At 40.0% G+C, this 25,495-nt stretch overlaps 1 protein-coding gene across 1 annotated transcript in view; it reads left to right on the top strand.

Moving 5' to 3' along the window:
• GTF2F2 (general transcription factor IIF subunit 2) overlaps window positions 1-20,067 on the top strand; it is a 157,772-nt gene extending 137,705 nt beyond the window's left edge. The window contains exons 7-8 of the mRNA XM_081214798.1: window positions 3,630-3,773; window positions 19,171-20,067. Coding sequence (XP_081070924.1) covers window positions 3,630-3,773; window positions 19,171-19,290 — 264 coding nt within the window. The 3' untranslated portion in view covers window positions 19,291-20,067. The remainder of the gene's footprint in view (window positions 1-3,629; window positions 3,774-19,170) is intronic.
• Window positions 20,068-25,495: the final 5,428 nt, after the last annotated feature.

Raw genomic sequence — 25,495 nt, 5'->3', positions numbered from 1 at the left:
TATATGTCTGGGTTTGCAGATTACACTTCTAAGTGTTTTTTTTTTCTTTTGCAAATATTTGATTGATTGATTGAAGTATGGTTGATTTACAATGTTGTGTTAGTTTCAGGTGCGCTTTTCAGTGTTTTTATTTCACTAGTCAAAAGTAAAGTTAGGCTGCACTGTCCCCTGGGTTATTGAGCCATTCATAGACACATGGTTAACACAGAAAGACAAGCATACAAGTCTAGTCTGTTTTCTCTGCAATTTAAAGAAGGAAAGCAGCAATGTTAAATGCAGTGTTTTGAGATTGAAACATGTAAACCAAGAATTAAAAAGAAATTTCTGTGTAGAATTGGTACTTTTCTCACTACTCATTAACATTACAAATCACAACCTAATCTGACTCTTAATCTTATCCTCAGTATTTTTTTTAATATCTATTTGTTTATATTATTATTTGGCGGGTCTTAGTTGTGGCACGCAGGATTTTTCGTTGCAGCACACAGGCTTCTCTCTACTTGTGGCGCGAGGGCTCCAGAGCGCGTGGGCTCAGTAATTGCGGTGCATGGGCTTAGTTGCCCCGAGGCATGTGGGATCTTAGTTCCCCGACCAGGGATCGAACTGGCGTACCCTGTGTTGCAAGACGGATACTTAACCACTGGATCACCAGGGAAGTCCCTTATTTGAAGTTTCTTTCTAATTTATTCTAAATTATTTTCTTCAGTCCTTTTGGGTCTGACATATGGCTTTAGGGTTGGGACAACTTGATAACAAACACTTAAGTTTTTCTCTCCACTGCCAGCTAGAATGTATGCCCTCTCTGAACTGGGCCATCTTGCTTTACCAGCACGTTTCTTTACTTGAAAACATTTTTCTTGTTCATCTTCCTAGCTTCTCGAGTCTTTTTTTTTTTTTTTTTCCGGTACGCGGGCCCCTCACTGTTGTGGCCTCTCCCGTTGTGGAGCACAGGCTCCAGACACGCAGGCTCAGCGGCCATAGCTCACGGGCCCAGCTGCTCCGCGGCATGTGGGATCTTCCTGGACCTGGGCACGAACCCGTGTCCCCTGCATCAGCAGGCGGACTCTCAACCACTGCGCCACCAGGGAAGCCCTCGAGTCATTTTACACAAGGAAGAGATGGCTAAAGGTGGAAGCTGAATATACCATAACTTCTGTTTCCTATTTCCTTAATTTAATTTTTTCCATCTTCTTTCAGCATAAATTAAAACTGGGACAGAAGAGAAGACAGAATATCATACAACTGTAGCTCCATACTGAGAGTACAAAAGCCTAGCACTGGTCTTTTGCTAGGTCCCCACTTCTTTGTCTTGTTTTTCTTGAGGACCAATGGCCTTTCCCTAAATGAGATCCCACATCCCACTCAAGCCTGCGGGAAGGGAATAGGCTTTCCCCACTCCTCCTTAGTCTGATTCTATCTCCCTCTATTTTCTAGGTACCAAGTTAAGTTTCTCTTATCCCTCACTTGGTCAGAGTAAAGGGCTCTAACATCTTCATCCCGTGGTCCAGACTTTCATACTCTTTTACCAGGCCCTCCTTTCTACACTGTCCATCACAGTGGACAAAGCAAACCCTTTCAAATACAGTGCAACTGTGGAAGGAAATGTCAGGATGCAAACTAAGTACAAATGTAAACAGGGGGAAATAATGACATACTTGAGACCTTGGTCAGCAAAGCAAGGCTTAAAGATTAATCCCTTAAGGCATTCCATGATCTCATTCTTCTTTTTAATCCAATGACTGTTTGGATTTGTGGGTTTTGTCCTGGTCTGTCATGATTTCTTTCTCCATCATACAGCCACTGTCTTAGTTCTTTCTATCCTTCTTTTGACCCGAGAGAAAGAAAATTCTTCCTTGAGTGGCCCTCAGGTAGATCTCTGTTGGTCCTGGCTATCTCTGCAGCCTCCTTCCTCTCAGAATTGGGGCAGAATCTGTAATTCTGCCTTCTTCCTTAAGTGCATTTTTTTTCATCTGTTCTTCCATCTTCCTCAAATTGAGAAGGCGTGGATTTCCCCCTTGGTCATGGGTTTCTCTGGTCTCTCCCCTCTCCAGTCTTGCTTCTAGCTCTTCTAGTCACTCTGCTCTTTAACAATTCCTTTGTAGCTGCCCACAGTTGTTTTCTTTCAGGCTGTTTCCACCCAGAAAATCGAGACTAGCTAGATTTCATTCCTCCCCAACAATACAGTCTGTGCCATGCATTTGCGCTTTTTTTCAGCATCATGATCTTGTTCTAGGTAGCTCTGTGCTCTCTATTACTACATTACTACTATTACTACATTTAAAATGCTCATGGCCCTGTCTATACATTTTAATACACAAGCCCTAAGAAAGGGATACCTTTTGAAAGAGAGTGTCTTATTTGCCCCATATTTTGGTGCAATACCAAGCACCTAATCTATGCTTAATCTGTTGAGGAGATGAATGGATTTTGAGTTTTACTCCCAAGATGTACATATCATAAAAATTAAGACATTCAATTTAGTCCTTTCTCCTTGTATAGCTCCTAATTTTATCTAATTGAAAGACAGATACTTGTTGTCAGAGTTACTTCTTGCCTCTAATTTGAAAGTCTCTGATACATTTTTAGTCTTGACATCAGTAGAAATTAGACTTTATCTTTTTACATCTCTATTGTTAAAATCCAGAGAATAAGCCTAACTCTATGAAGCTGGAATTTGTGCCTAATTTAGTTGTACATTTTGAAATGTATTTCACTGTCTTTGAAGCTAGTCTCTAGATTATAGAGATGCACAGAAGATTGTTCTCTTGGCAGCTTTCAGCCCCCCTGCTGATGCTGTATTTACCAGGTGGGCTGCTGCAGTTTATATACATGTCCTATAACAAATAGTTCCTGAGGCTTTATCAAAATAAAGTTTTTCTTTAAAAAAAAGTTAAAAGCTTAATCAACTGACGTGAATGCAAGTAAGTTGCACGTTTTCAATAAAAAGGTAATTTTTTTACAAATGCACACATCTCTGGACGGTAACACTAGGAGAGAGTTTATACATTCTCTTCGTGTCACTGCTTACTTCATTTTACAGAAGAAGCAAGTTCAAAGAGGTCACAGAGTTGGGAGGAGAAAAGGCCTCCTGTCACCTCCCATGTGCTTTCCTTTTTACCAGTGTTTCCCAAACTTTTCATCCCTAGAGAACCTGTTCTGTGATCTGCCTGCCCCTCAACCCTCTTCCTGCCCCAAAAAACTCCCATTTTGAAAGATGTTACCTACCAAACTGCATGTAGCAGATAAACTATTTTACTGAATTTCGGGTAATCAAAAACAAAGAACTGCAAATTAGACTTTGTGATCAACATGAGCTCACTGGTGGCCACGCTGAATTGATATAATTTCGGTAAAGAAAGGCTTTTTGGGAGGAAATGGACACATTATGTAAAGCTTTAGGGAATAATGGAAACGGTTTACAGATGGGCTTTAATACCTTCTTGGAGCCTTAAAGGTCTGAGGAGTCCTGAGAGCAGTGAGGACCCCAGGTATTGAACCACCACTCTTTGACCTGCTGCTTTGCAGCTTAAAATCTAATAGTCACGTAGAGGACTGAAAAGAGAGTGCCTGTGTTTTAGAGTGAGCATGTTGAATTAATGCCTTTGTGTTTTTTTGCTTTTTGCACATAGATTGAATATGAAAGGAAAAAGAAAGAAGATGGGAAACGAGCTCGAGCTGATAAACAACACGTTTTAGACATGTTGTTTTCGGCCTTTGAGAAACATCAATATTATAATCTCAAGGACTTGGTGGACATCACAAAACAGCCTGTGGTATGTATACGCTCACATTGATCCTTTAAATACGTCCTGCTTCGTTAATACAGCTTTACTGAAGAGAAGTGTATTGTAAATGAATAAGTTCACTTGCAGCTATGCTGATGTCAGGCTTTGTTTCAACACGGAAAAGATGTCTCAGTGTAGCCTTTGTCCCCTCCCTCCCTCCTTCCCTCCCTTTTATCCTTCCTTCCTTCCTTCATTTTGTTTTTTTAACTCAGCTTCATTGTTTTCAATTTTAAATACATTTAATATCAGTAGTTCCCTATGAAGAAAAGGTGGATTTGTCCTCCTTTTGACTGATCCTTGACTTTAAGCCTGAAGTCTCTTTGTTTATATCATTTCTAGTCTTTCTTTTGTTCTCTTACCTCCCTCCAGAAAAGCTCAACCTGAAGAGTTGTATGAGTCTTTCACGGTGAATGTTTATCCCTGTCTTGTGAACTGTTCTCTGTGGATTTTTTTTTTTTTAATCAGAATCTATCTAGCACTAACGTTAGGTCTTTTTAAACTTGAGCTGAACTGCCTCGCAGTGCTTGTTGAGATTATGATTGCATTGGGCTATTCTCCATTTCCAAGGAAAATTTTAATAAATTGATGTTTTAGAAAGTTTTTGTTTGTTCTATAATCATTTTTTAATCACTTCTCCATTCTCTTGCCAATCTGCTCATAATTTGTGTTTCTAATCCATTTAAAATGTTGGTAACAAGTAAGGGATCTAAACCCTTTCTCCAGCCTTGGGTCACATTTCCTTCCATTTAACTTTCTCACACCTGAGGTTGGCAAGGTATCAAATTGAATTATATTTTAGTATTTTAAGTATTTAAGTATTTAAGTATTTTAAGTATTTTACTTAAAGTATTTTACTTTACAGGTTTTTAAAAATTAGATGGAAACCCCCTTACTTTTGTCCTCTTAACCACTTTGCTTTATCATTTTGTCCACTTTGCCAGGATACTCAAGAATATGTTAATTCTAACTGCTTCATTTATTTGCTTCAGAATATGTAAGAGATAACTGGTTTTGTAAAATATTTTAACATAAACGGCTTGGTATAATTTTTTTCTGATTTTTCAAAGCTTTAGGAAATTATTTCTGAAACTTCAGTATTGATGGTACAGCTTCCCATTTCTGTAGAGATTTCTTTACTGTTATATTTCATCCTTTCATTTTTTCATTAAGAAAGAAATTTGAATTCCGAAAGACCTAAGTACTTCGTTGTTTTTTTTTTTTTTTACCAGAGAGGAGGAAAGTGCTCATGCCGGCAGTATTATCAACTCATCTTAATGACTTTGCTCCCTTCAGCATCAAAGCCTTAGAAACAGCATTCCAAGCTAGATTAAAAAATTTGAAATAGAATAATTCATAAGCTAAGCTCTGTTTCTTCTGGTTTTAATGAAGTTTACCTTTGTATTTTATATATACATGAAAAGGCCATTCCAGAAATTCTGGATGCAAACAATATATTTTCATAGAATAACGCACACGCACACGCACACACACACACACACACACACACAATTAGATATGGGAAAATAAGTGTTTGTAGAGGGCCTTTCAGATGATACTAGGGAAAGAACTTTCTTTGCCCTTAACATGGGATGACATATTTTTAAAGTTTACTCATTTTGCATCAAAGAAAAGGGATAACTAGTATTTCTCTCAATCTTTGTTCTTCAGATAATTTTTACGTGGTGGAACTCAGTGAATCTCTTATAACAGAGCTTCTTAATTCATGGTCAGTAGATGGGCTTTAGGAGATCCAGCAACCCCCTGAATATGTACAAAAACGTGTGGATTTTTCTGGGGAGCAAATTTATAGTTTATATCAGATTCTCGTAGAGAGCCTGGGAACCTCAAAGAGCTTGAGAACCACTGATCTAGAAACAATTATTTTATAATAGTTTCATTATTTAGGGACTAAATTACCTCAGCAAGCGTAAAGTTTTTGAAGGCAGGTTTGTATATTATTCATATCCCTAAATATTCATACATTCCACAACACAAACATAGTAGCAACTCAGTAATTGATTTAAGAATCAGGAGATGGCCCATCCTCTGTACTTAAGGACCACCATATTTTCCTCAGATGGATTTTGACAGGCCTCATGTCATTTATGGCAGGAGCAGGGTAGAAAGAGCCATCTCAAGAAAGCATGGAATGCCAGAGCTACCGTTATCCTTGCATAAAGGGGAGGAGAGGACAGGAAGTGGTCAGCATGGATTCCAGTCCTGCCATTTACCTCAGTAGGATCTAGAGAAGTCACTTCCATTGCTAAAATTGAGGAGTTGGACTGGATAATCCTTGTGAGCCCTTCCAGCTCTCCATCTGTGATTCTCTCTTTCTCCTATTTCATCTCCTCCTCTCCACCTCCCACTCACATTTGAACTGAGTTGGCAAAGCCCCTTGACCTAGAAAGAAAGTGGCCAGAGCCCAGCTCTCCTCTGTGTAGGTAACTATCCCCTTTAAAAGGTTCACAGGGCATAAGTCAGTCTGTACTAATGGTCATGAATATACCCTTATTAATTTGATTTTAGTCTGAGCAATACCAAGAGAATGAAGGAACCCAGTGTAGCATGAAGGTCAGTGATCCAGGAAAGAGATTTCCTGGTATGATGGAAAGAGCACGGGACTGGAAGTAATAGGATCTCAGTTCAAGTCCCAGCCCTGCCATTTAGCCAAAGAGTCCTAGGTATTTAAATGCATTTAATATTTAATACATTATATAATTTAATATTTAATTTACTTAATATATGACATTCTTAATATAAAATTTACCAATATATTCAAATTAAATGTTTATCATATTATACTTTGTAAATATGTTTTTAAAATATCTAGTTTACAGGATCCTTATAATAATTAATGTTTATGAAATTTGCATTTGTCAACAGCAAAGTATTTTACTATTATTAATAGTATTAGTAAACAAATTTTTGAGCCCTTTGGAAAAGGGAAGAAAAGAGATCTTCTTTGTGTTAATCAATTCTTTAGTATATGCATTTAATGACATGCTCTTGTTTTCTTTTTTTGATTAATTAATTAATTAATTTATTTATTTATTTTGGCTTTGTTGGGTCTTCGTTGCGGTGCATAGGTTTCTCATTGCGGTGGCTTCTCTTGTTACGGAGCATGGGCTCTAGGGGTCCACGGGCTCAGTATTTGTGGCATGTGGGCTCTAGAGTGCACGGATTTCAGTAGTTGTGGCACGTGGGCTCAGCAGTTGTGGCTCGTGGGCTCTAGAGCGCAGGCTCAGTAGTTGTGGCACACTGGCTTAGTTGCTCTGCGGCATGTGGGACCTTCCTGGACCACGGCTCGAACCCGTGTCCCCTGCATGGGCAGGCGGATTCTTAACCACTGCGTCACCAGGGAAGCCCTCTGCTCTCGTTTTCTGATGGCCCCCAAAGCCACTTCTGATACCAAGTTTCTAACCATGAAGTGTATTACTTTAATACATCCTCTTTGTTATTAACACTACTACTATATTCTTAAGTTACCATCTGCTTTCTGACCTTTAGAATGTCATTTTTGACATTCTGAGTGAATCTGAAGTATTTTCTTGTTTTTCCAGTTCCTTCCCTTCTATATTCTTCTTCCTAAAAACCTTCACTTCTACAAGCAAAATTATTGATTAGAGAAACTGCCCTTAAAGGGCTAGCCTTTTTCTCTCATTCGCCGGTGTGTGACTTGCATAAGCAACCAAAGAATTAAAGTTACTCATTAAGGGCAAATACGCCAGTTTTATTAAAATGCCAGGCTCTGGTAACTGATGAAAAGTTGGAAACACGGTATCCATTTCAAGAAGTGTTTTTATGCAGTTTAAATTTTGACTTTTTTTCCCCCTCTCTAAAGTAAACTATCAGAGGAAGCCTATTATTTCTCTCCTGGCAGTCTTTGCTCTTTCACCTTGAATGTGTTATGTCTAGTCTTTCTTCATATTTTATTATATCTGTAAAATAGAAGCATAATATCATTTCCTTCAAAAATACAAACCATTAGGAACTGTATATAATTGCTCCCTTTGAAACACCAAACTGCCAAGACCACTTTGAGCCCTAGCATACTGTTCTCTTAACACAGCACCCATTTCCCAGTGTTTCTCTAAACATCCATTTCTATTAGAAGTGTCGTCAAAAATCAGCTCTAGGGCTTCCCTGGTGGCGCAGTGGTTGAGCGTCCGCCTGCCGATGCAGGGGACGCGGGTTCGTGCCCCGGTCTCGGAGGATCCCACATGCCACGAGTGGCTGGGCCCGTGAGCCATGGCTGCTGAGCCTGCGTGTCCGGAGCCTGTGCTCCGCACCGCAACGGGAGAGGCCACAACAGTGAGAGGCCCACGTACCACACACACACAAAAAAAAATCAGCTCTAATTATAACTGAACCTCTTCATTTCCTTATGCTCTAAATCCACTCAATTTCACGTCAAGATTCAGGGAAGTTTATCTTTAATTATTGATGGCCCCTTCTAAATCAGCAGCCCCAATCATGTCGACCCAGTGGACCATTTACTTTTTAATTCAGTGTATGTAATTGAACAATTTGCATGCTTTTATAAAGTAAGTTCAAATCAACAAGAAAAATGAGGCAGAAATTTGCATGGCTTTGATTGTGAAGCAGCTTGGTGCCCACACTTCAAATTGCCCAGCACTAAATAATGCTGAACAGACTTGTTTATTTGCCCAAAGTAAGCTTTCGATAAAACCGATGCAGCAATAAGGGAATGTTAACATAATCCTTGGTTTGTTTCCAGACAGGCCTAAATAAATGCTTGAACAGAAATAAGTGAAATTTGGCATCAGTAAGATACAAGAAGATATGCTTTTTTTTTTTTTTTTTTTTCCTTCGGTACGCAGGCCTCTCAGTGTTGTGGCCTCTCCCGTTGCGGAGCACAGGCTCCGGACGCGCAGGCTCAGCGGCCATGGCTCACGGGCCCAGCCGCTCCGCGACATGTGGGATCTTCCCAGACCGGGGCACGAACCCGCGTCCCCTGGCGTTGGCAGGCGGACTCTCAACCACTGCACCACCAGGGAAGCCCAAGATATGCTTTTTTAAAGGATAAAATAGCTAGGGAATTTGATATACTGAGCATTTCTCCTGTCAAAAAAATAAAATTTTATTTACAAATATATGCTCCTATAGATCTGTGAATTGGTAGGGACTCTTTCAGCTGCAAGAAAGAGAAACTCAGCTCAAACTAGCTTAGGCAAAAATAGAATTTATAGGCTCCTGTAGCTGGGAAGTTCAGGAATGCATCTTGCTTTAGACATGGCTAGATGCAGCTACTAATATTATTTAGTTAGAACTGTCCCTCCCCATCTCTCCACATATCTCCTCATCATTCTGTGTGCTGTCTTTATCCTTAGGCAGGATCTTGCCATGTGGTAACCAAAGTGGCCTCCTGAAGCACCTCACAGCTAGCAGCCTCAAAGCAGAAAGACAGTATCTGTCCTGATGATTCCAGCAGAAGCTCAGGGAGGATTTTAATTGCCCTGGTAGGGGTTGTATGCTCATTCCTGAGCCAAGGGTATGGAAGTCCATCAACCGAGCCCACTGCCTCTCCCACCCTTGTGCCACACTGCTTGGTACAGAAGTAGCACCTGATGAGTCATAATCGTTTGATTGTTATCTCAAATTTAGTTTGTTGAAAACGGAACTCTTGATTTCTACACCCTTCCAACCCCAACCCCCCAGACTTCCCCATTGCAGTGACACCACCATTCCCCAAGTTGCTCAAGCCAGACATCTGTACTCCTGTTTCCTCTTCATATCTATATTACACGTTACAGTACATATATATCATATATATGTTATATATCTCTGGCTCAGGATCTTAAAAGATAAAAGTAATCCTAGAGATAATCTAGTCTAAGTTATAGTCCCAGAGAAGGAGGTTGCCTAGTGGCTTGAAGGCATCTCTTACCACATTGCCTCTTCTATTCAGACATGTGTATACAACCAAAGACAAGCAAAGAAAATGTTTTTCTGACAATAGGAGCCCCTTTTTAATGAGCAGGGGGGAAGCTAATTTCTCTCTCAGGCAGACTGCTTTCAAATGTCTGTGTTATTAAGAATCACTAGGCTTCCCTGGTGGCGCAGTGGTTAAGAATCCGCCTTCCAATGCAGGGGACACGGGTTCGAGCCCTGGTCTGGGAAGATCACACATGCTGCGGAGCAACTAAGCCCGTACGCCACAACTACTGAGCTTGCACTCCAGAGCCCGCGAGCCACAACTACTGAAGCCCGCAGCACGCCTAGAGCCCATGCTCCACAACAAGAGAAGCCACCACAATGAGAAGCCCACGCACCGCAACTAAGAGTAGCCCCCGCTCGCCCTAACTAGAGAAAGCCCGCGTGCAGCAACAAAGACCCAATGCAGCCAAAAGTAAAAATTAATTGATTAATTAATCAATTTTTAAAAATTGTATCATTAAAAAGTAGAAACCAACTTAAAAAAAAGAAAGAATCATCATCATTAACCTAAGCTAAGTACATAGAGAATGGAATCTAAGCTTTATCTTAGCTCGTTCAGTTTCTAACCCAAAGTAAAAATAGGTTTTTAATTTTTTTTATTTTTTAATGAATTTATTTTTATTTATTTATTTATTTATTGGCTGCGTTGAGTCTTCTGTTGCTGCACGCGGGCTTCCTCTAGTTGCGGTGAGCGAGGGCTACTCTTCATTGCGGTGTGCAGGCTTCTCATTGCAGTGGGTTCTCTTGTTGTGGAGCACAGGCTCTAGGTGCACGGGCTTCGGTAGTTGTGGCACGCAGGCTCAGTAGTTGTGGCTCGTGGGCTCTAGAGGACAGGCTGAGTAGTTGTGGCGCACGGGCTTAGTTGCTCCGCGGTATGTGGGATCTTCCCGGACCAAGGCTCGAACCTGTGTTCCCTGCATTGGCAGGCGGATTCTTAACCACTGCGCCACCAGGGAAGTCCCCAAAATGGGTTTTTTTAAGTGTTTGAAGTTCATTTCCAAATGTACTACTAAATAATGCTGTTTTTATTGTAATGTCTTGTTCTGACATATGCTTTCCCTTTTTTACATGATTCCTTTTTCTTCTTTTCCCCTGAATCTTTGTCATTTCCTTTCTGTTCACATATTTCCTTTCTGTTCTCTCTTCATGTCTCCTGTAACTGGAAGTTTTGATTTTTGAATGGTACTACCAAAACTAAAAAGACCACCAATTTCCCAGCAGAGCATATTAGCTAGTGACAGCCCTCTGTGAGACTTTTTTTTTTTTTTGCTGCGTCAGCTCTGTTGCAGTGTGCGGGCTTCTCTCTAGTCGTGGTGCGCGGGCTCAGTAGTTGCGGTGTAGGCTTAGCTGCCCCGCGGCATGTGGGGTCTTAGTTCCCCGACCAGGGATCGAACCGACGTCTGCTGTATTGGAAGGCAGATTCTTAACCACTGGACCACCAGGGAAGTCCTGAGGCTTCCATTTTAAAAAATAATTATTTGCAGTGGCCGGTTAACTTAGTTGGTTAGAATGTAGTGCTAAAAAATGATTATTTGCTTGTGAATTTGAGCCTTAATTAAAAGTTTTAGAATATGAAATGTCATACTAAAATAAATTATTAACTATGTTGAATATAAAAGGATAAAAGTTAAACACACTTATGAAATTTTAATGCTTTCCTTATGAGTAGAAGGTTCTAATAACTAATAGATTTACTACTAATAAGTTTATTATGAAATAGTAACGTTTTCTCTTTTAATTTATTGTACGGTTTGTTTTAGCCTTTTTACTGTTTTTTCTTTTTTACCTTATTTCTGCATGGGGTAAAACTGGGGGTGAATTTACTAACATAACTAATTGAGTCCATATTTTACATGAGATATTACGAAGGTAAAAGCAATATTTGACATAGGCTCCCAGTAAGCAAAATTGGGCATTATTTACATACAGAATTTACATAGAGTTTTTTTTTTTTTTTTTTTTTTTTTTTTTTTTTTCTTTTTGCGGTATGCGGGCCTCTCACTGTTGTGGCCTCTCCCGTTGCGGAGCACAGGCTCCGGACGCGCAGGCCCAGCGGCCATGGCTCACGGGCCCAGCCGCTCCGCGGCATATGGGATCCTCCCAGACCGGGGCACGAACCCGTATCCCCTGCATCGGCAGGCGGACTCTCAACCACTGCGCCACCAGGGAGGCCCTACATAGAGTTTTTAATTAAGCAGTAGGCCACACAATTTATATTTATTCTGAAAAATGTCATTATTCATAAAATCTCTTTCTCTACCCTTCCAGTCCCATTTAATTTTAAAGGGAGGGAAAAGTAAATGTTTAAGCTCATTAACTGCTTTCTCCTGATTTCTTTGTTTAGTCCCTGAGCAAGCTAGAAGGAAGGACTTGTTTAAGCTTGCCATCCTTATGGGAATTATCTTGGGGAAGAAGTCATGTTCTTCTCATTGGTCTCTGCATAAGAGAAAACATTACACTGTGGATTTAGATAAGTGTTTGAAGCCTCCTGGTTTCTCTAACTCAGCAGGGGAATTGAGATACCAGAGGATATCCGCTGTTAATTGGAAATGTTAGTTTATCCATGGTAATTTGGTAATAAAAAATGGTGTTATCTTAATTTGTTATGAGCTGGAGAGGTCTTCTTTTTTCCCCATCAATTTAAAACCTTATTTTCAGTACAAGTTAGACTTTTTTTTAAGTTACAGTTCAGTGGATTTTCATATATTCACATAGCTGTACAACCATTGCCACAAGCAATTTTAGAATATTTTCACCACCCCACAAAGAAACTCCATACCTATTAGCAATTACTCCCTTATGCACCCACCCCCTCTCCAGCCCTAGAGAACCACTAATCTGTTTTCTGTCTCTAAAGATTTGCCTATTCTGGATGTTTCATATAAATGGAATCATATAATATGTGGTCTCTTATGACTGGCTTCTTTTATTTAGGCATAATGTTTTCAAATTTCATGTACTGGCATGTATCAGTATTTTCTTCTTTTTTATTGCCAAATAGTGTACCATTATGTGGATATACAACGTTTTGTTTATCCATTCACCCATAGATGGTTGTTTCCACTTTTTGGCTACTGTAATAAAGCTGCTATGAACATTATATACAGGTTTTTGTGTGAACATATATTTTATGTCTCTTGGGAGTAGAATTGCTGGGTCACTTGGTAACTCTTTAATCTGAGGAACTGCCAGATTGTCATCAATCCTTTTTTTAATCCTTAGCCAGCAAACCTTTTATCTACTATTGCCTTAAAGTAAAACTTTACTATCTATTCCAAATATTTTAAGGGTGAATAATGCTTCATTGTTGAGAATACTAGCTAATTTTCTAAAAATTGTTTATGGTAAAATATATACCTAAAGAGTCTCTTTGCTTGCCATTTAATTTCTAGCAATATTTTCAAGTGGACTAATACTAACTCTGCCAATTGATATCTTCTTATTTTTTGTACATTCTAAACTACTTGTCACACCAGATGCACTAATAGGTAGTTTCCATGGTTCTAAATGGAAGAATTCATATTTATATTTCAATAGGAATTTTTTTCATCTTTATTAAGTTTTAGATATCTTTGATTGTATTTTCCTAATTAACATTTTTAACATTAACTATATGAATATATATATGTTTTTTTCCCCCAGTTGAAAGCCATCATATCTCAGCCTTGGCATACCTTGCAGTATTCCAAGGTTAAGTTATGTTTAGCATACAAATAAACTAATACAGTTTAGAAAGCATCTTTAAACATAGAGTTAAAATTAAAAGTTTTGGCCCAAAGGAAGTAAACTTTATCTGAAATATGGAAGTATGTGAATCATTTGCCACTGCTGGACAGATGAAGTGTTAACTAAAAGTAAGATGATTTACCAGCACATGAATATTAATGCAGTAATAAATTTCTTCTTTAGAATTTGGATTAAGCCATAAAGTAGGGCTGGGGGTGGGTAGAGTTTGTGGCTTGGCCATTTCATTACCGATCATCTCTCTGCTTCTTAGAGTTTTACAAAGGGAGGAATGCAGCCTGTGGGACCCTGAGAGGAGGACAGGGTGGAGACTAGTATAAAAACAGAGGTGAAACCAGAAGGAAAAGAGGAGAAAAGTGCTGAGATGGCCCATGTTCCAGAGATGCCCTCAGTATCATCTTCCCTGTCCTGTTCACAGTTTTCTCTGTCTAAAGGAATGAAACATAGGTTGCCTTGGTTCACAGCTTATGTATAATGTGCAGTTTGTTTATTTTATTTTATTTATTTTTTTTTTTGCGGTATGTGGGCCTCCCACTGTTGTGGCCTCTCCCGTTGCGGAGCACAGGCTCCGGATGCGCAGGCTCAGCAGCCATGGCTCACAGGCCCAGCTGCTCCGCGGCATGTGGGATCCTCCCAGACCGGGGCACGAACCCGCGTCCCCTGCATCGGCAGGCGGACTCCCAACCACCGCGCCATCAGGGAAGCCCTGTTTATTTTTTTAATGAAAGAATTTTGTGCCTTGGAGCCACTAACATCTTCATCAGTAAGTCCTCTGTTCTATTAACCTTGTTTAAAGGAGTCACGGTCACATGAAAATCACATAAATATGAAGTGATACTTTGTTTGAAATTATCACATAACTGATCATGAATGCCTTTGCCTCCTGGGTCACTTTATAAAAAGCAGATAGCAGTTTCCCTCTGGTGACTTTGTTAACCAGTGCCATCTTTGGTATTGATTTACATGATGCACATTTATTCCAACCTTTTTGGGAAGATTTTGTGATGATAAGTCTAGTAGGGTTATATCTTTAGCTTATCTAAAGCATTATTATTTGGTGATCAGCTCTCTGTCAAAGATATATGTTTTTTGGGCTTCCCTGGTGGCGCAGTGGTTGAGAGTCCGCCTGCCGATGCAGGGGACACGGGTTCGTGCCCCGGTCTGGGAGGATCCCACATGCCGCGGAGCGGCTGGGCCCGTGAGCCATGGCCACTGAGCCTGCGCGTCCGGAGCCTGTGCTCCGCAACGGGAGAGGCCACAACAGTGAGAGGCCCGCATACCGCAAAAAAAAAAAATAAATAAAATAAAAGATATATGTTTTTTTATCAACTTCTAGGAATTTAGTTATAGTTAGTTTATTATGTATGTATGTTAATGCTTAACACTAAAATTCCCGATAAAATGAAATGCAGATAAATTTTCCATTTGGCTGGCAGAGCAGTAGAGGAAAAGATGATATGAAAAATGGCAGGGGTGGAAGCTGGTAAGGAGGGAGAAGAAGAGAGGCTAAAATAGTAGGCTACTGTGCCTTGTGACTCTACTACATAGGTTTGTCTTGATCTTGGGGGAGAAATCAGGAATTTGATCTGTGAATTTCCATCTTTTTGGCCACCACAATTTTGTCTTGATCCACACATGCACAGCACCTCCTACTCACTAGACCTCTCTGCTCCAGTATGTGCTTTGCCTTTCCCTTGCAAGGAAGCTGTAATGTTCTATCCCCTTTTTCTCTGCATTCAGGCTTGCTGTAAATACCCTCCCACACATCTCTTTGATGAAGAATTGCTGGACCTGAGCCAGTTTATTATTTCAGATCTTGTTCTGCAGAACTGCCCACAGTTGGTAATGAGAAATCTTTCCAATCCTATGTGACATAAAGGTGATCTACTCAGTTCTGGAATCTGGTGTTTAAAATACAAGTGATGAGGCAAAAGATTAAATTGCAAAATCAATGTTTAGAATTAGTAAGAGGAGAACTAGTTTCCCTTGATCCCTGCACAGACTCGCCTTTCAGTTCAAATGATCAAATGTACACCCTCAAAGAACCTAATATCTTGACTCCAGCTGGGTTAGGTGCCCCTTCCAAGTGCTCCCATAACGTGCTGCGTGTTTGTCCTATTACTGTGCTTCTGTTTTAGTTTATGACTGCCTGCTTATATGCCTTTGTTTCCCCCATTTAACACCCTGATCTTAAACTGTGAACTCTTTGAGGATGACAGTGGACTGTGTGCCACTCAGCCTGATACTAGAATAAATATTAGTGTGAAGGTATACATTTTTTAAAAGGAAAGTTAGATTACCAATTAATCTTCAATCCTGCTAAAACCTTTAAAATCTCCACCTCAGGCTTCCCTGGTGGTGCGGTGTTTGAGAGTCCGCCTGCCAATGCAGGGGACACGGGTTCGTGCCCCGGTCCGGGAAGATCCCACATGCCGCGGAGTGGCTGGGCCCGTGAGCCATGGCCGCTGAGCCTGTGCGTCCAGAGCCTGTGCTCCGCAACGGGAGAGGCCACAACAGTGACGGGCCTGCGTACCACAAAAAAAAAAAAAAAAAATCTCCACCTCAGTTGGCTTTGTCTCAAATAATATTTTAACACTGTAATACAGACTTTAGTAGTATATGTCATTCAGATTCAGGTAATACAGTTTAATCAATTTTTATTTCTCAAACCGGGTCGTTGCCCTATATGTTAATGAGATGAAAAATGTAAACAACTAGAATTAGAGGTTTATTCCTTTGGGCCTTCTAAGTGATCTCCCCACAACCAACCACACCCTCCAAAACCCTCTTAGCTCCTTACTCTCAAGCACACCCAGTTCACTCAGCATCAGTGTGCTGCAGCTCTGATGTGCAGTCGGGCCCTGCAGTGGGAGCACAGGGTTTGATGGGAGAGATAGACATGTACACAAAGTTATAATATAGTTGAGGGCTCTCCCTGAAGTAGGTACAGTGTGAAATATAGATCTGAGAGGTAGGACCGTTAGGGAAAGTTTCTCTGAGAAAGTGACATTTGTGCTGAGTCGGAAAGGATGAGGGGTTCAGATCTGAGAGAAGGGGATGCGCATTACAGGGAAAGGGTAGGGCATGTGGAAAAAAACCAAGAACACGCAGACGCAGAAATGGCACGTGCACGTATGGGGAGGTATTAGGGAAAGAGGCCAAAGGGCAAAGACAGACCAGGGTGGATGCCTGTGAAAGAATTTGGAATTTAACCTGTAGGCCAAAGGGGAAGTCAGAGAAAATTTTTAAACAGGGAAATGACATAATCTCACTGTTCTCTACCTATGTCTTTCCTTCAAGGATTTTCTGACCTAGTTTTTCTCTATTATTACTACCACTTTCTCTGCAAATGCTTTGTGCCAAGTTAATTCATTTAGTTATAGTAGAATGGTCTTAGGTTGCAGTTTGGAACATTCTCAAACTTCAGAAGTTTGCCCCTCCCTCCCCAAAAGATTTCTGTACCATGCTAGATATCGTGACCTTAATCCCATCTTGTTACATGACAGATTGACAGACTGTGACTGTCTCATTGCATTCTTATTGTTAAAAAAGAAAAAAGAGTGACATCTTTATAAAAAACAAATACTCCATAACCTTATTTTGCTATTGATAGTTTAATAAAGTGAGAGTGGGCTATACATGAAGACAACTGAATTTGTACCCTTAAGACTTTCTTAATATTTTGTGTTTAACCCTTTCTAGGCTTTTCATCTTCTGTATCCAGATTATAAATGACCCTGCTAGACTTGAAGTGAAGAGCGTCTGTCAGGCAGCCACCATGCTCCTGGCATTTGCTCTGTTCATTTTTGACCCATCACAGTGCATCCACAGTTGCATGATTGTTTGTGCCCAGGGTCTGGCCATTCTCACAATAAACCATTCTTTGGAATTTTACAAAGAAGTCATTCATGGCACCTAAACTGAAAATCAAAGCCCAACCCATCATTTTCCACTTATGAATCCTGTTTAATTAGAAAGTAGTTTACGAACAGTGTCCCATTTTTTTCGATGCAATCTAAAGTAGCAGATGGCAGGCGTGCCCATTACCTGGCTGTCTGAAGCTCACCTGAGTAATTCGCTTACTCATTATGGGTGGGTCCTTCGGTGAAGCCAGCTGCAGAAGGTGTGGGAGGCAAGCAGGCCTTCTCCTGGGGAAACCCAGGCCTCCTTCGGTTCATTGCTGCCACCTGCTGGGACCTGGCTGCCGGGATGGGGAGGCTGCTCCAGCGAGAGCTGAGCCATCCAGGGCTGTTTGAGGGACCAGTGCTAAACAGGTGGCCCTAAATGGAAGTACTTTATCAGCTGTAGAGCATTATACCAGTCTGTGTAAGGTGGTGTTAGGTGACGTTGATTCACGCATACTTTTCAGCAACAGTGAGGCTGAGAAAACTAAGTAACACTTCGAGGACCCAAAGGTGCCAGACTGTTAGAGCCAGAAGAGTCCCTTAAGCAGATGCTGTGGATTTTAGTGTAGTTGAATCAGGCTCCTGGGGGCTTGTGAAATGCGTAGTCCCGTGCCTGGCTCCGGAGATTTTGATTCACTAGCTCTAAAATGAGGCTTATCTCACAGGCTCCCCATGAGATTCTGATGCAGATAGTCTAGCACCACACTTGAGAAAGGCACTGCCTTAAACATTATCAAGGTAAGAGCTTATCAGCCATTTTTCTAATTAGTGCCTCATTTCAGTAAATTTTAAAAATTTACATAATATTACATCTTCCATCCATGGGATGAGTCACTGTAATGTACCTGTAACTGGTTCTTTGAAGCATACACATAAAAATTATTGTTGGGTTGGTTTGTTCTGCAGCAAAAAAAGAAAAAAAAAGTCCGTTTTAAATGATGAACTTTTCTGTCTTCCCCAAGAAGGAAGTACTGTAATTTGTATTGATCAGTTTATAGTGAAATGCTTTTTCACCTTGGGCATTGGCAAGCAAAGGTGGGGTTTGATATGACATTTGTCATAGCCATCATTTTCATGACTGTAGTAAGCGTTTGGGTAATGCTGAATTTTCAGGTGCCTGAAATACCATAATGCAGTGTCTGCCCTCCATCATCCCTCACCTCTTTCCTTTGATGGAGCCAAGCACAAGAAAGCTGCAGCCCCCAGAAGAAAAATTAGTGGCCCAATAGCAAGTTTGAGAACTCACCTTAGAACTGAGAATTCTGGATACCTATCATGTGCTTGCTTCATAGAATATTAATGTCCCAAAGATATATGTCATTTTTTTAATATATGCTCCTGCTTCTGAAACAACTGTTTCCAATCCAAGAATAACCCTATCTGACTGTGAACTCCGTGATGCCACTGAACTCAAGGGCAGATTACACTTGGTATGCTGTGTAATCTTAATAAATTCAGCACCAGCAAATTTTCTAGTGTATTTTCATCTAGACTTTTTTTTCTTCTTTTTTTTTTTTTTTAGCTCTCAAGGTTGCTGGCTTTCAGGACTTCCAACTCCTTTAATGCAAATGATCATATATATAATACAGTTTTCATGTATTGTATGCATGGAATCAAAACAGCAGTTTATTGAACTTCTTTATAGAGAAATCTTGTTGAGCTTTCAGGATCATAATTTTTATTACTAATAAAAATGTGGTTTGGTGTATCATTTTATTTTAAATCTTGTTTCCTGCATTCATAATATCCGTCAAGGTTATTTTGTTTTTGTTTTTCAGTCGTACCTGAAGGAAATCTTAAAAGAAATTGGTATTCAAAATGTAAAAGGGATCCACAAAAACACATGGGAGCTGAAGCCAGAGTACAGACATTATCAAGTAGAAGAAAAGAGTGATTAAGAAGACTCCAAGCCTGCCTGCTAACAGAACATCTAAAGGGTGATGCGCTAAGCAAACGGCCTTGATACGTGAATCCTTGAGCACCATCTGTTATAGGGGGAAAATGACTGGTACTTTAATTTCTCTAGGTAAATTTTGTAAACAATAATTCTTGTCAAGTTGCTTAAGTGATTTTTGAGGAAAAAGAACACATTTATTTATGTACTTAATCAGATTATTCATGATGGGGTTGGGAGTTGAAGAAGGTTTTTCTTTTTAAATATTAACTTTTAAAATGTAAAATTAGGAAATGTTTTCTAAATGAGGACTCCCTGTACTTGTTTCTCTCTGAGGAGCTGAGGTAATACAGATCCAAACTGAATGGCATAGCAGGAAAAAAGTAGTCAACTACAGAAACTCTCAAAAGGAATTAAAAAGAGTTCCTTATTCTGAAATTGTCGAAAAACAAAGCTGTCTTTTTTTTTTTAACAGGTAGCTATGTTTCATGTTCACATACATTAATAAAAGGATAGCATTTATGTTTGTACTAAGATAGCTGTCTTCATCATTAGCTTATTTTACCCTAGTGATAGTGACATGAGAAATGGAAAAAATCACGGTCAATTAGTCTTTCTTTCTTTCTTCTTTTAAAATAATTAGAAATTGGGAATTCCCTGGCCGTTCAGTGGTTAGGACTCCGCACTCTCACTGCTGAGGGCCCGGATTCGATCCCTGGTCGGGGAACTAAGATCCCACGAGCCCCATGGTGTGGCCACAAAAAAAAAAAAAAGAATAAAATCATTAGAAATTAAATACTTTTCCGGTTCAAGATATTTATCCCCCACCCAGATTATAAGTTTCTCAAAGACTGACTTTGCCCTCCAGCTTTTCCTGCACCCTTGGCGGGCGTGCACTGACTCTTGCTGTTTACAGACTAGATGCGGGTTGTAGGGGTGAGGCTGATAGGTACAGACAGAAAGGTTGATGCCAGTCCCTGGGGAATGAAAGTGCTTCTTTTATCTTTCTCTTTAATTAATTTAAAATAAAAGCAATACATGTCCATGGTTAAAGTCTTTCTAGTACAAAATGTTATATATTAGGCAATCCAAAAGCATACCCATGAACAAGACCACCAGAACCAAAGAAGCTTTAGCAAACTAAACACAATGAAAAGTGTCTTTTTTACTTGTTAATTTTGTCAGCTGCAACCAGGAAGCAGCAAATGCCAAAATTTGTTAATGTTATGTAATTAAAGCAAATCAAGGAAATAATCTATCCACTGAGATAAATATTTTCCTGTATTATTTGATTTTTAGCAGCAGAGCACCGGAATGCTGAGGCTGGGTACCACTGCATTAAGAAAAATTTTGTCCTTGCATTCCCACCGTAAAATAAAATTGATTGAGGAGGGTGGTCCCATTCCCTCCCCCACCTCCAGTTGTCTCATCCTGCCTTGTTGTGGCGCAGGAGCCAAATGTCGTATCCCCATTACCTTTCAGTTCCTAGTTACTTAAGCCTCGGTGTCAGAAAGCAGATGGACAATGGTGTGATAAATCCGTATAGAGCTGAGAATTCTGGACACCTGTCATGAGCTTTGTTCATAGTATATATACCTTCCCCCCAAACCTTGTCTTTCTGGAGGTATGGTACTGCCCTGAAACAGACCTGTGTCTCCTCTACCCCTGCCTTTTGTTTTTGTGGTGACAACACCTGCCAGATTGAACTTGCTGGCTGCTGGTAGAGCTTACAGGGCAGAACTTTGTCTCGTTTGAAGCTATGCTTTGGTATTTTCTGCAAGCCTGGTTTCTTTAGCTTGTTTTAGTGACCTTGTACCTCATCACACCTGATAGTATCTGCTTGTGTCTCTTAAACAACTTGTTATCTATTCAGTAGGATAGCTAATCTAGGTGGTTGACTGGTGCCGTTCCTGATTAATTTTTTTGAAATCGCTTTCTTATTTAGTACAAAAATACAGCTATTGGCCATGGAGGAGACTCTCCCTTCCACCTGGGTTCCCTTTTTCTTTTATTCCAGGATTCTCTTGCCCTGATAAACATGGTTTTGGCAGCCAAACATCTTAAACCCTTATAACCACTGTGAGATGGAGAGAGAGGAAGGCTGATAAGGGAGATACACATCTGGTAAGATGTCACATCGTAAGAGGACAGGAAGGCCATATGTAACAAATGAGATTGTTAAACTCAACTGGTGCACCCACTTTGGGGATATTTTAACTGACAGAATGTAATAAGATTATAGTTGCTGGGCAGTGGAAAGCTTTGAAATCACATGTTGCCACAGTAACATCTAAAGTGATATATCTTTAAAAAGTAAACAGGTTTTGCTCTGTTGTAACAGAAGCAGCTCTCCTGGATTTCTGCAGAGTTGCATTTGTTCCTAATGGTCTGTGAATACATTTTCTTTGAAGCTGTTTTCATCATTGTTGGTACATATTAGTGATAATAAGAGTAAACAGTGCCTGGCCTAAATGCTCTGAAATATTATCTCATTTAATCCTCAGAATTAGTGCTAAGACATAATTTTTATTTTTTTTAATTTTAGAAGTATACCTTATATAAACACTGTTACATCAGTTAATATAGTGTTTTGTCATTTTATTTTTATAACCTCTTTATAAACTAAAAATGAACACGTATTATACAGAGACATTGAAATGACATGTGCAGTATTTGTTCAGTTACTCTTGTCTAAGAGATAGTCAGGTTCTTTCTAGTTTAAAATCTATTTCTAGGGTCTTCCCTGGTGGCGCAGTGGTTGAGAGTCCACCTGCTGATGCAGGGGACATGGGTTCGTGCCCTGGTCCAGGAAGATCCCACATGCCGCAGAGCGGCCGGGCCCGTGAGTCATGGCCGCTGAGCCTGCGCGTCCGGAGCCTGTGCTCCGCGACGGGAGAGGCCACAACAGTGAGAGGCCTGCGTACCGCAAAAAAAAAAAAAAAAAATATTTTTCTATGTCTCTGAAATGAAAAGAAACGAATGATTCAACATATACTTAGATCTAATCACTAGATGCCCTTCTGCTCTACAGTAAACACCCGTCAGTATCATCAAGCGGTTAACTTGATGAGCATAAACATATTAACTTTATTAATAAGCTTGTTAACCACTCTCTCTTACAGATATTTTATGCTATTGACTAAATGCTTCCTTTTTATTATTAAAGCTTTGCTTAATTGTGTAGGTAACACAGGCTCATGTAACTACATAAACGATCTAGAGATACGTAGTATAATGACCCGGTATTACACATAAGAGAGGCACATTGCAGCAATTCAGTAACGACACACTTCAGCAGATGCAGTCAGATCTCTCCTGGGTTATAAGGTCTTGGAGGAACTGGGCACCATTTGTTTTTTAAATAAAACTAAAACTGAATTCAAAAAAAGAATTAGTGCTAAGTAAGAGGTAGATAATGTCCATTTTATAGAACCATTTCCTGCCCAACATACTATCATGAGTACTGATCCCTCTTTAGGGGAATTCTACCCTTGGGGTAAAGTGAATACCAGAGTATACTTTCCCAGAAGCCCACACATGCCCCCCTCCCCCCAGTCTTCTCTCCATACCAGGAAAAGGGCTATCAAAATGGCAGCCAAATTGTCTCTGGCATCCCTGCTTGAATCCAGACACCCAAACCTCCCTTACCCACAGGATGAAGATTACATTCCCTCCTTTAAAGTCAAGCTCCTTTTGCTGACATTTTAATCCCTATTACACTTCAAGCACCCAGGTAGGGTATGCAGCTTTAGAGCGGACTCTTAGACCTGCATAGGAGTTCAGGATGGCAGTGGAATGTGACAGGAGGACGAGGCACTAGCTGATGGCCAGTGCATTGGCCATCTTCCCTGGCCTTTGCGTGACGGTCCAGGAGGTGGTAAGCTGGGTATCTTTTTGGTTCAGTTTTCTTTGCTGTGTGAGTCCAGAGCAGGTTCCTAAGCCTAATATCATTTTCATAGTGTGTAAGAGGAGGGAGCAGAGGTCACTTCTTAACATTAGTTTTCTCCACATACTCCCGTCCTTTCTTCTTCCTACTTCCTTTCCTTTGAGCAGGTACCACCATTGATTATCCAATAGTATGATGTAACATCTGACAGACAGCAGTATAAGTCTTTAATGGTTTAATATAAGAAAATTAAAAGCAACTATACTTTTGTGTCTTAGGAATTATCAGTGGTTAATTGATAATTATCAATAATTGGTTACTGATAATTGGTTAATTATCAATGGTTAAAAAAATTTTTTAATTTAAAAAAGAAAAAACAGAAAATTAACAGCTTTTATCTGATTTTGTTAGAAATCATCTAAATTAAAAAGGACTTTTTCAATACTCTAGCTTCCCGTTTAAACTAAATTCTGTCAAGTCATTTAGTCTTAAATTTTAGGGTTTTAAAGAATGATTTCTTGGGAATTCCCTGGTGGTCCAGTGGTTAGGGCTTCATGCTTCCACTGCAGGGGGCACAGGTTCGATCCCTGGTCGGGGAACTAAGATCCTGCATGCTGCACAACGTGGCCAAAAATAAAAAATAAAATAAATTTTTTTAAGTTTGGTTTTTTTTAAAAAAAGAATGATTTCTTAAGGTATACCACATTTTTAAATGTTGAAATTTGTATTTAAAAGGTATTAAGAAGATAAGAGTTTTTAACTGTTTTGTAAATGTAAGTACACCAAAAGAGTGTGTTGCTGGACTAAAAACTTTAATCTGGTGGGGTTATGGAACATAGTGGCTGTTTATTTGGCAAGTATTAATTGACCATGAATATATCCCAGGCGCTGTGGATATAAGAGTGCTAGGCGTTAGAGGCATTCACAGTCTAGCTGGAAATAGAGAATGTAGACGGATTATAACACCATGTGGGCACAGAAGTGTGAACTAAGTGTTACAATCTATCAGGATATTCCAGTTAATTCATGTTGCCATTTATGCTCTACGTGGATTTCCAGTTTCTAAAGCATCTGGATGCAGTAGTATATACTTAATTTTTAAACTCCTTTGAAAATAACCATTGATAATTCCTAAGACACAGAAGGATTTATACAGTGCCTAAGAATCATTATTATGAACACATACAGTGGATGTCTGTAATACATCAGTCTTGTTAATAGAATACTAAAGTGCTTACTGGGCTAGTCCTCGTGACATTTAAGCATTACTTCTTTTTGCTATTCTAATTTATCCTTGAACAAAAGGCTACCAACCACTATAGCTGTTTATTCGCTCATTCATTCAGTGAAAACCCACTGACTGCCCATTGTATGCCAGGCTCCAGGGGTAAAGGTGGTGTTTGTGATAATGTGCCTTACATGCCACCAGTTCTCTGCCTACCTTACTACATACTACCTTACTACATAAGCATATAGCTTGTGTTTATTGGACTCCTACTATGTGCCAGGCACTGTGCTAAGCGTTTGACTCCTATAACTCATGTAATCCTAACAACCCTACAACAGCATGGGTTCTCTTATCACCCTTGTTATATAGATGTGGAATTCCAGGCACTGAGAGGTTAACAAGCCTGACCAAGGTCATACAGCAGTCAGAGGCATTGCCAGATTCAAATCCCAGAGCAGCACTCTGCAGTGCAGGCAGGCTCTTAGTAACTGTCCTGTGTTGATAATGGGTGCTGCGCTGCTGATTACCCAAAGCTGTAATTCACCTGCCCATGTTTGGGAGGTTTTTGTTTGCTTTGTTCTTATTATTATTATTGAGATATAATTGACATATAAGTTGTGTTTGACTTCTAACTAATGGGCAGCAAAGTCTCTTCTGATTTGTTTTGTCTTCAGAGATTTATTTCCAATTCTTGTTCAGGTTCTAGAGTTTCTTACTTGTGGGATGAAGTTCTTTTTTTTGCTCTAGATTCAGATGAGGTATTTCCCAGAATGAATGCAGGTGGCCAGTGCATTTGATTTGCTTACATTCTCGACTGCCCAGTGAATGTCCAATCCCAGGCTCATGAGAAAGATGCTGACTTGGTCGGTCACATTTGAGGGTCTCTGCCATGGCCTAGTGAGCACAAAGGAAGTTCCTCAGCATAAGACTGCCGGTACAGAGCTGAGCAAATGAGACAGGTCCTTGCTTTAAAAAACTCACAGTGTTGAAGAGGACTTGGAAACAAATACATGGCAATATAGTGTAGTAAGTGCAGCAGTAGATATACATGGCAAAATGTTTTAAGAGCTACCAGATTCAAAGCCTGTGACTTAC

Source organism: Mesoplodon bidens (assembly GCF_964165515.1).
Source record: "Mesoplodon bidens genome assembly, chromosome: 17".
NCBI lineage: Eukaryota > Metazoa > Chordata > Mammalia > Artiodactyla > Ziphiidae > Mesoplodon > Mesoplodon bidens.
Note: the sequence above shows the minus strand (reverse complement) of the source record. Positions and strands in the feature narration are given on the sequence as shown.